The sequence below is a fragment of the Alligator mississippiensis genome, chromosome 15 (genome assembly GCF_030867095.1).
Source record: "Alligator mississippiensis isolate rAllMis1 chromosome 15, rAllMis1, whole genome shotgun sequence".
In the NCBI taxonomy this organism is placed as follows: Eukaryota; Metazoa; Chordata; order Crocodylia; family Alligatoridae; genus Alligator; species Alligator mississippiensis.
Window position 1 is genome coordinate 22,742,758 of NC_081838.1, and position 13,717 is coordinate 22,756,474.

The window sequence follows — 13,717 nt, forward strand, 5'->3', positions numbered from 1 at the left end:
AACTTTGCTGGTGTGATCTGTGTTGCATGTGACACATTTCGAGTGTCCGTTATCTGCACGCCCAGCACCCTGTATCAGGTATCAGTTATCAGGACAGAGGGATGGGAGCTCCCTATGCCTGCTTTAGCTGTACTGAGATAAAAATGTTTACAGGTAAAGCGCCAGGTAACCTGGTCTTTGTGTTCCCCAGACCCTCCCCCCGAAAACTGTAAAATTTATGAGGGTAGATGTGATAAGTGCACCAGTAGCAAGTACATTGTTAGCAAGAGGAGGATAGGGGAAAGTGTGGGTCCCTTACTGAATGGGGGAGGCTACTTCATGACAAAGGATGCAGAAAAGGCGGAACTCTTCAATGCCTTTTTTGCCTCCATCTTCACAGGCAAGGGCAGCTCCCAGACTACTGCAATGGGCAACATGGTTTGGGGAGGAGGGGAGCAACCCTCTGTGGTGAAAGAACAGGATAGGGACTATTAGAAAAGCTGGACATGTACATGTTCATGGGGCTGGATGGGCTGCACCCGAGGGTGCTGAGGGAACTGGCTGATAAGATTGCAGAGCCATTGGCCATCATCTTTGAAAACTCCTGGCAAACAGGAGAGGTACCAGATGATTGGAAAAGAGCAAACATAGTGTCCATATTTAAGAAGGGGAAAAAGGAGGCTCCAGGAAACTACAGACCAGTCAGCCTCAGCTCAGTCCCTGGAGAAATCATGGAGCACATCCCCAAGGAATCCATTTCTAAGCACTTGGAGAAGAAAAAGGTGATTAGGAACAGTCAGCATGGATTTACCAGGGGCAAGTCATGCCTGACCAACCTGATTGCTTCCTACACGAAGTGACTGGCTCTGGATGTGGGGATACCGGTGGTTGTGGTGCACCTTGATTTTAGCAAGACTTTTGATACAATCTCCCACAACATTCTTGCAGGCAAGCTAAGGATATACAGGCTGGATGAGTGGACTATAAGGTGGATAGAAAACTGGCTGAAGCATCAGGCTCAGAGGCTAGCAGTCAATGCCTCAATGTCCAGTTGGCAACTGGTATCAAGCGGTGTGCCCCAAGGGTTGGTCTTCGGACCAGTTTTGTTCAATGTCTTCATCAATGACCTCGAAGATGGCACAGAGTGCACCCTTAGCAAGTTTGCTGATGACACCAAGCTGGAGGGAATAGTAGATACACTGCAGGGTAAGACTAAGATTCAGAGTGACTTGCAGAATTGGGCCAAAAGGAATCTCATGTTTGAGGTTCAATAAGGACAAGTGCAAAGTCCTCCACTTAGGACAGAACAATCCCATGCACCGGTGCAGGCTGGGGGCTGACGGGCTGGGCAGCAGCTCTGCAGGAAAGGTCCTGGGGGTGACAGTGGACAATAAACTGAACATGATCCAGCAGTGTGCCCTTGTTGCCAAGAAGGCTAACAGCATCCTGGGCTGCATTGGTAGGAGCGTTGCCAGTATGTCCAGAGAAGTGATTCTTCCCCTCTGTTCAGCACTGGTGAGGCCACATCTGGAGTCTTGTGTTCAGCTTTGGGCCCCCGCTACAGAAAGGATGTGGACACATTGGAGAGAGTCCAGTGAAAAGCAACAAAAATGATTCAGGGGCTGGAGGACATGGCTTCTGAGGAGAGGCTGAAAAAAATGGGCTTATTTAGTCTGGAGAAGAGAAGACTGAGGGGGGATTCAATAGCAGTCTTCAACTACCTGAGGGGGGTTACAAAGAGGATGGAGCTGGGGTGGTCTCAGTGAGGGCAGATGATGGAACAAGGAGCAATGGGCTCAAGTTGCAGCAAGGGGACTTTAGGATAGATATTAGGAAGAACTTTCTCACTGGGAGGGTAGTAAAACACTGGACCAGGTTACCCATAGAGATGGTGCAATCTCCATCCTTGAAGGTTTTTAAGACCTGGCTAGACAAAGCCCTAGCTGCAATGATGTAGTTGGGGCTGGTCCTGCTTTGAGCAGGGGGTTGGACTAGATGTGACCTCCAGATCTCCCTTCCCACCCTCATTTTGTGTGATTCTATGATAAGTGCTGCCAGAAGCAGGTTTGGGTTGGGGTCTGTTGTCAGCTGGCTCCTAGAAGCTCTGCTATTCCTGAGCTTGCCCCTGAGCAGCACAAGGTTGAGAAGAGCTGATGGGTTGATGCTTGCAACCTGGGGGAAGCAGTGGCCGTGATGCAGTGGCTGCAATGCTCCAGCTGGGAAAACACCCCTAGTGGTAAGGAGCAAGAGTGGCCAGGAGTGCACGGTTTGGTAGTGGTGAGTGCTGTGGCCTCTGATGTGGGCTCCGTCTGATGTGGGCAGTCGAGTCCCCAGAGGGCAGTGGCCACCCTTGGTGGCTGGGTGAGGTAGTGGAGCACCTCTGGGTTTGCTCTGCAGCAGGCCAGAGAGCCCCTTGCTGCAGGACTGGCCCCAGCTCTGGGGGGAACGGCACCATCCCAAGGGACAGGGGACAGGTTGGGGCTACCAGCCACACTTATCAGTCACCAGGGTCTCCCAGTGTGGAACTGGGAAAGACTGTCAGTGGTGACTGGGATAGACTGCTGGCAATTAGTTGGGACCAGCTATTAACTAACTGCTAAGGTCTCCGTAAGGTTGCTTGTTTGTCCCCATTAATAAACCTGGCTGCAGTTCACTACTGCTTGCAGGAGTGGAAGTCTGCTCACTCTGGAGCACCCAGGGGAACATCTTTCCCACATGTCTGGGTTGGAGTCTGGGCCAAGGTAGAACTGTTGTGTGAAACCCCTAAGTCTGAGCCTGGCCTTTGCTGTAGCCATCCAGTGCCAGCAAAGGGTCCCACGTTCTTCTGAAGGGAGCTGCAGTGCATTGTGTGGTAAGAAAGGTGGAGCAGTGAAGTGAGGATGCACACACTTATTGCATAGTAGGGACATGTGGCTTTTGGTTTTGTCATTGCTAAGTTTGTGACTAGCATAAGCCCCAGTTCAGCATTCACATGGCCAGACAATTCTCAGTGGGATTTGTATCTGGAAGTCTTACATTCTGTTACAGATTTCATTATCCATGGTCGTCAGACTCTACAGCTGCAACCATCTTAAGTCCTCTGATTAAGCTACCTAGACTTAAAAAATCATCCATCTTAAAGAAGCAGGAAAAACAATTTAGAAAACAATATATAAAACCTGGAACTAAGCAGAGGCAGATAACCATGAAGTGCTGGGTATCAGCAAAAAATATATGGCCAACAGGACTGAAGACTTAGAAAGAATTTTCAATTGAGCAGGGACAAGTTGCTTGGGTGTATTACTAGAAAGAAACCGTAAAAGCAGTAATGACACAGCAGATGCAGAAGGGCTCGATAAATGCAGCAATGCATGGGGACAGCATGGCTGCTGCAGTGCCACTGACATGGCTATGTGCCTGCAGTGGTAGCTGTTCATTTTCTGCCCCTTCCCTCACAAGTTGGTGCCTGGGGCTGCTGCCCTGATTGTCCCCCACTCAGTTATGCTACTGCAGAAGCCCAGGCGCTTGGGGTATCAACTGGTACTAACTGCGTCCATCACACGTTGCACTGAGGGATGTTATACTTTAGAGATGCTACCTAAAAGTAGAATGAAGGAGTTGGAAATTGGGAGATGACCCCTCAGTTACAGAACAGCCAGCTTGTTAGCTAGGTAGAAACCAAGGGTTTGCATAGGTTGCCTACTGCTCCACAATAAAGTTCATTATTCAGTGCTTCTCATTCACATGTCAGTAGGCACGTCTACATGTGCTATTAATGTGACACAGTCAACTCCAGTGCAGTTTGTGCCAGAGTTTACTGCTCCAAAGTGCTGCATTTGCACATGCAACCAGGACCGCAGGATGCTGAGCTGGTGCAGAGCTGCCCCAGCTGGCACAGGGCCCGGGGGATCAGCTTGCCAGGCTGGGGCTGCTCCACCCTGGCTCAATGTACTGCAGCAGGGCTGGCTGGGGCACAAGGGTGCTCTAGTGTGGGGCTAGCTGTCAGGCAGCCCCCACGCTGAAGCACCCTCATGCCCCAGGCAGCCTGTCACCATCTACACATGTGTTGCAGTGCACTAAATAATGCCTCCATAGGATAGTATTTGTGTTGTGCAGTACTATCCTAGGGCGGCGTTAATGACTTTACTGGGTGCGTCTACATGAGACACTACATTGCTGTAGCTATGGCAGGGCCAAATCATGACACTGACACTACTGTGCACAGGAGCATTGGAAATGACCTGTGTAGCGTATGGGTAGATGTGCCTACTGTGGCCTAATAGGGTTGCATATATAGATGCTGAGGCTTTACTGTGGAGCTAATTAGTCAGGTCATTAGTAAACATCTCATGTAGACATGCCCTGTGTTTATTAAAGCCAATGATCGCTGCACACATGAAAGGAAGAAAACAGTCCAAGGGCCACTGTGAAGCAGCAGACAGCGAGCAACGCAGTCGCGTGGCCCTGAGAGGGCATGGAGATAACTCTGGGGACCCTTACCTGGTAGGAGAGGCTGGTTGAAGTACTGAAAGCAGGAAGCTGCTTCTGGGTGCAGGAAAACAGGACTTTGGGCTTCCTCTAAGCAGGATTGCACTGGAGAAAACTGACTTGTGCCAGGGCCTTCTCCTAGGAGAGGCAACACCCAAAGCTCAGGATATGGTGGGCTGTTCAGACCCACAGCCTCATTCTCCTAAACCCTTGGGCTTTCACAGTAGACTCTACTAACTTCTAAGTCTTCTCCATGTAGGAGTGCCGGGCTCTGCCCCTGGGTTCTTGGTGGAGACAGCCTCAGCTGGAGCTTGTCCTGAAGCTTTTCATGTCATTGATCTGAAGGGTTTTATGAGGTCAGTAAAATGAGGGGAAATGACCAGAATATTTGGTTGAGCGAGCAGGAGCAGAGCACCAGGAATGCACCACGTCGCACCCAGCAGGTCCACTCGGGCACTCTGACCCATGTGCTGTGGGGTCCAGACCAGCGTACCTAGAGCAGAAGCCTCCAATAGCTTTGGTCCCATGTTGCTTTCCTGGAGTTTCCTGACAGCAGCCGCAGTCGTAGGCAGGAGCTGATTCAAGGTGTTGGAAGAAGTGAGGCCCTTGTTCCCCTCCTGTGTGCAAACAGCTGGGAGCGGGGCAGTTTCCTTAGACTTATTCCCTGTTTCTGACTGTTCACCAAAGGAGCTGGGGCACAGGGCTGACTTCTTTCCAAAAGCAGTTGTGGGTGCGATGCCCCAGGGGCCCTTCCAAGCCCATGGCACTAGGCTGCGGTGGGTTCTCAGCTTGTAGACTGGGCATTTGGATTGCATTGGCTGCAGTCCAGCAAGGTTTTGACCCAGATGACCTTGGGTCTCTTCCAACCCAATGAATCGATGAATTCGGTGTGGATGCATGAAGCTGTGGGCTGGCCTGTACAGCGGTAGGGAGGGCGGCAGGAGGAAATGCTGGTTACAAGATCAGAATTTGCTTTTTTCAAGGAGTTTCTTCCACTTGCCTCCACCAGCACTGGGTCAGTAGATTGGGCACCAACTTAGACACCGAGCAAAGGATAGGAAGGGACCTTCTGGATGCTGGAAAGGCCAGGCAAAGGCAGAACAGCAAGTTCAGAGGCACACTTGCTGTCAGTGGGGAGATCCTCGGCTGTCCCTAGGCATTGAGTCCTTCCTCCTCGCAGTCTGAACTGGAAGAGGCTTCTGCTTAGGATCTTAAGCTCTCAGCGAGCCACCAGAGCCGGTGCCCATGCCCGCTCCAGTCCCAACACTGATCCAACAGTGTTATCAGCCCCTCAGAGCTGGGACACAAGGTCCCTGTAGCAGTGACACAAGTCAAACTTTGGGGAAGCCAGGCAGCTCAGCCCCAAGGGCAGAGCACTTTCTGGCAGTAAGCTGGCATTGGCAGCTCATGTCAGGACCACACTGACATCTGCATTGAACTTTGTGCAATCGATTGATCAAGGGATCGCTGTCTTTGGCTGAGAGAGAAAGTGTCTGAGCACTGGGCCCCAGCCTGAATCCGCTGGGGGGCTCAGGAAGGCCCCCTGGGAGGTGCGCTGCCCACGTGCTGTGCTGGGCACTGCCCTGGCTGGCTCCTATCCAGGGATGTCAGCGAGAGCAGATGGACGAAGAGGAGTTCCTCAGAGTGGGACGTCATGGACGAAGGCCTAGGGTTGGGTAAGACTCAATAGGGACCTGAACTCACCGGAAGGGGCAACCTGGAGAACGAGCCAGGCCAGGACGTGTGTTGGTGGTGTCAGAGGGGCGCTTGTTGCTGGCGAGGGAGGCCATGGAGCTTGTGGCCAGGGAGGGGTGGGAGCCCAACCCCCAGGGCTTCCACACTAGACTCTACCAAGCACACCGAGCCGTGCAAGGGGCAGGAATTGACCCTCGCCCCGGCCCTGGCCCTGGGAGGTGGAATGACTGCTCTTGCACAAGGCGGGTCCCATGCAGGCCCTTTGCATTACTCCTGCTCCTGGCTGCCTGGAGAGAGATTTGTCTCCAGGACATTCCCCTCTAGTCCAGCTGTCCCAGTCTCCACCTGAGGGAAGTGGCACTGGCTCATACTAAATGAGCTTTCTGGGGCTAGATCCTAAATCCCTCGGAGCCAACAGGAAAATGCCCAGGGCAGAGGAGCCCAGGAGTGCGGTTGGCGTACTGGATTGCTGAGTCCAATTGCTTGCAGTCGCTGACAGCTCTGTGGCAGGCTTTGGGCTGGACCCTACTGGCTTTGGAACAAGAAGGGATTTGCCCTGGGGGAACTCTGGGAGCATCGGCTCAACATCGTTCAGGATCTCTCGGCCTACTCCGAGCCTGGCCCTGGGCTCAGGATGCCCCCGGGCTGGCAGTACTTGGACCCTTCATGGAGCAGTGAGATGTGCTGGGGGCTCAGCTTGGCACATAGGACAGGAGGGTAAAATACAGCTCCACAGGGCATGGGCCATGGGCTGTGTGCGTGCCTGGGGCCAGATCTGCAGGAGTCCGTGTGCCTGGGAAGTAACCCCACCACTACAGCGGTGATCCAGACCCCTGGGTATGAATGTGGCCCTGTTCTTTAGAATCACAGACAATGAGGGTTGAAGGGAGCTCAGGTGGTCACATCCACATTTGGACATTAGAAAGAACTTCTTCACAGTCAGAGTGGCCAAGGTCTGGAATGGGCTCCCAAGGGAGGTGGTGCTCTCCCCTACCCTGGGGGTCTTCAAGAGGAGGTTAGATAGGCATCTAGCTGGGGTCGTCTAGACCCAGCACTCTTTCCTGCTTATGCAGGCGGTTGGATTCAATGATCTATTGAGGTCCCTTCCGACCCTAACATCTATGAATCTATGAATCCAGTCCAGCCCCCTGCTCAAAGCAGGACCAGCCCCAACTACAGCATCCCAGCCAAAGCTTTGTCTTTGTCTAGCCAGGTCTTAAACTTCTCCAAGGATTGAGATGCCAGAACCTCTCTGGGAAATCTGTTCCAGTGCTTTAGTACCCTCCTAGTGAGATTTTTTTTTCTTAATATCCAATCTAACCCCTCTTTGCTGCAACTTGAGACTATTGCTTCTTGTTCTGTCAGCTGCCACCAGCCCTGAAAAGTCCAAGACTTGCTGTGCCCTGAGGGCGCAGAGACCTCCACTTGAGATCTTGTGCCCTACACAGTTGGCTGGTCTGGTTTGCGTATGACACATTTGCACACACTGCTGCGCAGGCACAGACACGTACCTGCACTTGCACCTCTCCAGTACTGAAGCGTGCCAGGCAGCCTGAGGCACTTAGCAGCCTTTGGGAGAAGAAGCAGCATCTGCATATCTCTCCGGCCTGGAGCTCCTTGCCTCGGGCACCCCGTAGTAACCTGCACCTTCCCTTGGGGTGAGCACCAGCCCAGCTGCCAGCAGTCTGCTCAGAGCAGGCCCAGTCCCCCACGCTCTTCCCTGCCTCCCCCACAGAGCCTTCAACTCCACTGGCTGCCTGCAGACAGGTTAAATATTTGCTCTGAGAATCCCTTACGCATTAACTACACTGGCCATGAAAGGCCCAGCAGCGGCCACTCGGTTCCTGCCCCGCGGGGCTCTGAGCAGGTGGAGAACATGCAGCCCTGGGCCCTCATCCTTGTCAGCCTCGCGGGAGCTGTCTCTCAAACAAGTGAGCAATGTGATGGGTGGAACTAGTGAGGGGTCAGCCCCTGGGCTGGCTGTCCATCCGTCTCCCTCTCCCAGCTGGCAGCCTGTGGCAGAAATGCCACCGTCTGTGTCTCCCTCCAGAAATCTGTCCTTGTCAGCTTGGGACACTGGGGTCGAATTCCTGAGGGAGGAGGGATTTTCCTCCCTGCCTACGTGACAAAAGCCTGGTGCCATGGGGGTGGTCCCTCTGAGTGGGGGAGAGAAAAGCCCCTGCTCCTCTGCCCAGGTAACCAGTGATGCTTTTTAAATTGGTTGGCTAGTGGCCAACACTGCTGGCTTCTATTGGACTGGGCTGCTGAGGTCAGAAAAGCTACATAAGGGCCTGGTCCAAGAAGAAGGAGGAGAAGCCATTTTTCCAGCATGCCACAAGTGTCAGGGCACAGGGAGAGAGTCTGATCCATCTGAAACGCTCTCTCTGGAAATCTCCGAGCCAGATCTCTACCAGCTTCTGAGTGTGGGGCAGTGGCCTACCCAGTCCCATTCTCAGGAGTGCTTGTGACCTCATGGTGGGGGGAGGCTACCAGTGCTGCAGGGTCTGGTCTGACTGGCAGCCAGTCCCCTGGGCAGTGCAGAGCCCAGCTGGCTGTGCCCAGATGGGTGCTGTGTTGTTCCCCAGACCTGGCCGTGAAGGCCTTCATGTTCCCAAAGCAGCTCCTGATGCCTACGTAGTGCTGAAGCCCCAGCTGGGCTACCCACTGTGGCACTTCACTGTGTGTCTGAGATTCTTCACAGACCTGGTACAGCCCCATGCCCTCTTAGCCTATGCCAGCAGGGACCAGGACAAGGAGATCCTCCTCTTCAGGGAGAGCCCCACCAAGTCCAAGGTCTACATGGGCGGCAAGAAGGTGACCTCCTGGGTGCCTCCACATGGCAGCAGCAGTGGCCAGTGGGAATCTGTCTGCCTGGCATAGGAGTCAGCCATGGGCTTGGTGCAGTTGTGGGTGAATGGGGACCCCCAGCCCAGGAAGGGGGCTGCCATGGGTTGCATGCTCATGGCAGATCCAGTCGTCATCCTGGGCCAGGACAAGGACTCCTACAGGGGCTCCCTCAAGGCCAGGCAAGCTTTGTGGGGGAGATGACCATGTCGGACATGGTACTGACGCCCAAGCAGATGGGCGTATGGCATTTGGACTCCTTCCTGTGCTGGATTGGACTGCGCTTAGCTACAAGGTCCAGGGCTATGTGGCGATGGAGCCCATGCTATAGCAAGGCCAGGGCTCATCTGCCCAGCCCAGCCAGCTGCTTGCAACTCACTGCTGGACATGTTGCAGATCCTGCCTATCAGTGTCAATAAAGAAAGAGAAGCCTCCTCTGGTCTGTGCAGTGGAGGTTATCCAGAGACAGCAGCTGGGTGGCAGCTGCATTATAGTGCTGGGGAGGGTTGGGGAAGACATCACTGGCACTTGCATGTGTGGTACCGCTGCCAAGACCATGTGGACTGAAGCAGGGCTTGGGAGCACTGGGAGGGCGACAAGTCTGGATGGTGGAGGAAAAGGGGATGTTTGTCCCTGGCCACGGAGAACTTGGCCTTGCTGGGCCACTATCACACACATCACAGGTGCAGCACTCAGGGAATATGGCTTCTCCATCACCACTGTGGCCCCACAGAGCTCCCCACACTACTGCTGTGGCCCTGCATGGCCCCGCATGGCTGCCCCCCTACCACACTGACTCCCCACGGCTCCCCCCACCACTACACAGCTCGTTCACTACCGCACTGACCAAACAGCTCCCCCATTAGGTCACGGACCCCACATGATGCCTTCCCGCCTCCCCCTTCCACTGCCCTGTGGGATGTGGTAGGCTGGCTCCATCGTGGCACTGTCCTGAGGTGCATGCTCCCTCTGTGGCAGGCTGTACCTCACTGGGCCATCCCTGTGCCTCTCCCTGGCCCCGACTGCATGTCTAGTGGGATGGGGGTCCTTCTGCTCCCTCTGCCCCCATGCTGAGCACGGAGCCAGCGCTGTGGCAACGTCCGGCAGCCCCTGCAAGAAGGCCATGCCTAGGGCAGCTAGGGGGGCCTGGCCATGGTGGCCTGCATCTCCTGGCAGTGTGGGCGGACAGGACAGCTGGACCCTGAATCCCAACCCCCTTCGCTGGGGCAGGGAAGGGCCTGGCACAAACAGGTCCAAAGCCTACTTTGTGCCCAGGAAGGCAGCAGGGTTGGCACATTGCCCAAGTGCCTCTGCAGAGCCCAGCTCCAGTCCTGGGGGCCCACAAGCAGATGGGGATCCGCTGCCCCCATGCCTTGTCCAGTAGCATGTGCATGGGGTCCTCAATCTACCCCTGCATCCCCAATACCCCTTCCCCTCCCATTGACTTACCTGCAGGCAGCTGGGGGAGCTGCTCTTCACCTCTGCCTGGAGCTATATTTCTGTCCACACATGCATGTGGTATATGGTGACCACCATTTCAAAATGAAAAGGTGAGACACATACCCAGCTCGCCCCCATGCCCCCACAGTTTTCACTGGTGGCACGGCCAGAGCAGATCTGAGCAGAGTGGGGGGGCAGATGTGGGTGCTTTCTGCAGGCTCGAGGCTCCCTGCCCTGCTGTTTTTCCCCCGGGAGCACTGCACTGACCATGCACTGCTGCATGCCTGGCAGCAGCGGGGGGCACAACTCCATGGGGCCATTGCCCCCACTGCTGCTGGGCAGGCGGGAGGCACATTGCCATGGTGGTGCAGGGCCCCTGTGGGGAGGGCAGCAAGGCAGGGAGCACTGAGCCCACAGCAGGCAGCCTGCATCGACTCCCACCCTGTGCACAAATCTCGGGGGGTGTCACCCACAAGCCCTGCTTTGGGAAGTGCACACAGAGGCAAGGAACTGTCCCTGCCCCCTGGACAAGATACCCATGGCTCAGTCCTTCTTCCCTCCCCGGCCCCAGGCACCATGCACTGCCTTAGCCCCTCTGCCTCCCTCGCCGTGGGGGGCTTGATCTGTGCCCCAACTCTCACCCTTAAGCCCCCTCGCCCCCATAAACTTACCTTCAGGGAGCTGCTCTCCACACTGCCTGGCTGTATTCCTGGCCATGTGCATGTGGGTAGGAATGTGCATGCATCCGCTGAGTCCCGCTTCCAGGAGCCTCAAGTAACCTTCCAGGGGAAACTTGCCACTTTCCAAAACAGGACCCCTGAAATATACTGGAGAATCCAGGACAAAAGCTGTCCCTGAGTTGTGTAGACTGGGACCAGGACTTGATGTTCCCATTCCAGGACTGTCCTGCCCAATTAGGGATGGGTGGTAACCCTAACAGCACGCCCTGCATCCACCCCCCAGCCCCAAGCAGCCTCTTGCAGGATGTAACTTCCAGCCTTTGAGGGAAAACCAATGGTTTCTCACGGTTTTTTCCTTCAAAGGAGAAAAACCTGCATTTTCTCACATTTTTCTGTGGTGAACAGAAAACCCAGCTCCCTGCACATGATACTGGGTCAATAATTATTATGATTTGACTGTGTCAAGGTGAATCCAGGACAAATGCTGTCCCGGAGTCATTCAGCCTGGGACTGGGACTTGATGTTCACATTTCAGGACTGTCCCACCCAATTAGGGATGGGGGGTCACCCTACCTGCTGCCCATATTGGAGGCTCTGACCCCCCCGCCACCAGCAGCTCTTGCCAGGCAGCTGTAATCAGCTCCATTGATCTCCAAGTGTCAACACCGTTAGGTGCCCCTACCCCAGCATCTCCAGCTCAAGCTGACCAGGAAGTATTGACACATTGTTTGCACACTCCTGCTGCTGCCATCATAGCTGGGATATAAGGAGGCCAGCATCGAGGGCCCTGTGACTGGGGACGCACAGTCTCCACTGCAAAGCAGCTCGGCTCTCATCCCTCCTCCTTCTTCCTGCCCTGACAGCTGCTGCTTTCCCAAACTCCAAAAGAACATGGAGAAGCTGCTGCTTTGGCTCCTGGTCCTGACTGGTCTTTCAGGCATCACAGCCCAGGAAGGTAGGAAGTGAGGACTTCAGCCAGAGCTGTGCCTGGGGGTGCCAGAAGGCTGCAGGGCAGCAGCTGGGCTGCTCATGTGCATTTGTATGGGCACTTGTGCCATCCAGGGTTGGGAGGCCTCTGCCATGTGATGAGGAGCTGGCTCTGGGGCCTTGCAGCAAGCCCAAAGGGCCAGCACTGTGCTCAGCCCTCCCTGAAGGGGCCGTGCTGACAGCGCAGGATCAACCTGGAAACCGCCCCCCTGCCTGTGTCACTCACCCCTTTCCTGCACTGCTTGGCTCAGCTGCTGTGGGCTCCTGGTCCTGGGCTGCTCCAGCCACCTGTGCTCAAGGTGTTGAGGGTGGATGCAGTGTAGTGCAGGAGAGGGGCTGGGTAAGGTTGGGCAGTGACCACTGCTCTTGTTCCCCTGGCAGATCTCTTTGGCCACGTGCTCATATTCCCTAAGGCTTCTCCAACTGCCTATATCCCACTGGGAACCAAGAACAAGCAGTCGCTACAAAGCTTCACCGTCTGCCTGAGATACTTCTCTGACCTGACCCGGGATTACAGCCTCTTTTCCTACGCCAGCAGGACCAGCGACAATGAGATCCTCCTCTTCAGGAGTTTCCCTGATGTGTACAAGATCTACATAGGGGGGACAGCAGTGACCTTCCGAGTACCAGAGAAAGAGAAGAAATGGCCTGAGTGGGTCCACATCTGCACCAGCTGGGAGTCTGCCACGGGCATTGTCCAGCTGTGGGTGGATGGGAAGCCCCTGCCCCGCAAAGGGCTACAGAAAGGCTACTCTGTGAAGGCTGAAGCTGTTATTCTGCTGGGCCAGGATCAGGACTCTTATGGGGCCGGGTTTGATGAGAACCAGTCCTTTGTTGGGGAAATCACTGATGTGCACATGTGGGACCATGTTCTCACTCCAGCTGAAATTCGACTGATCAAGAACAACGAGGTCCTGCCTTTGCACCCCATGGACTGGCGGAACATGAGCTATGAAATCAAAGGCTATGTCCTGCTGAAACCCAGCCTGTGCCCCATGTACCGTGCACCCCAAGCCACGCAGGAAGAGGAGCTGTGAAAGGGCCAGGCAAACCGGTGCTCCTCTGTGCCAGTGTGACCATATAATGGGGCAGCCCCAGGGGTCTGGGCCCATGGCTTTTCTGGGGATGTTTGTCTGTGTGTGCACGTGTGGCTGTGTCCAGCTGGGCCTAGTGTGCAGGTGTGTGTTTGTATGTAGCTTATGCAAATATTTAAGCTGCTGTTGTGCCCCTGTGGGCTCTGTGCTGTAATGTGACCCTGTCATGTCCAGTGCCCTTTGCACAAAACCAGCGCTATGGAAAGGCCACAGGGCACAGCTGAGTCTCAACTGCCCATGCTCCTTGCACACATCCAAGCATCGCAGGCCCAGCTGCACCCAGACACACACACGCACATGCATGCACACACACCCACACTCAAACACACACTCACACATACACCCACATCTTATCAGAAGCTTCATCTTATCAGAGACAAGCCACCATCATCATTGTTGTCATTGTCAGCAGCAGTAGTGCATCTCAGCATCCAGGTAAAATGAAATTCAAGGGTAAATCACAGCTGAAATGAAGGCTAAAACCCCAAAGGAAATGATGGTGCAGAATCACAATAAACACCACTGGCTTGC

At 54.7% G+C, this 13,717-nt stretch overlaps 1 protein-coding gene across 2 annotated transcripts; it reads left to right on the forward strand.

Moving 5' to 3' along the window:
* Positions 1-7,974: 7,974 nt before the first annotated feature.
* LOC102564842 (serum amyloid P-component) lies at positions 7,975-13,717 on the forward strand. 2 transcript variants are annotated; one of them, XM_006272583.3, is made up of 3 exons: positions 7,987-8,072; positions 11,969-12,060; positions 12,474-13,717. In XM_006272583.3, exons 2-3 carry the CDS (start codon positions 11,997-11,999, stop codon positions 13,127-13,129), a joined length of 720 nt encoding a protein of 239 aa, XP_006272645.1. In that variant the 5' UTR covers positions 7,987-8,072; positions 11,969-11,996; the 3' UTR covers positions 13,130-13,717. The 2 variants fall into 2 exon arrangements, with proteins under 2 accessions (XP_019351075.1, XP_006272645.1); XM_019495530.1 differs by lacking the exon at positions 11,969-12,060 and having other exon boundaries at positions 7,975-8,072.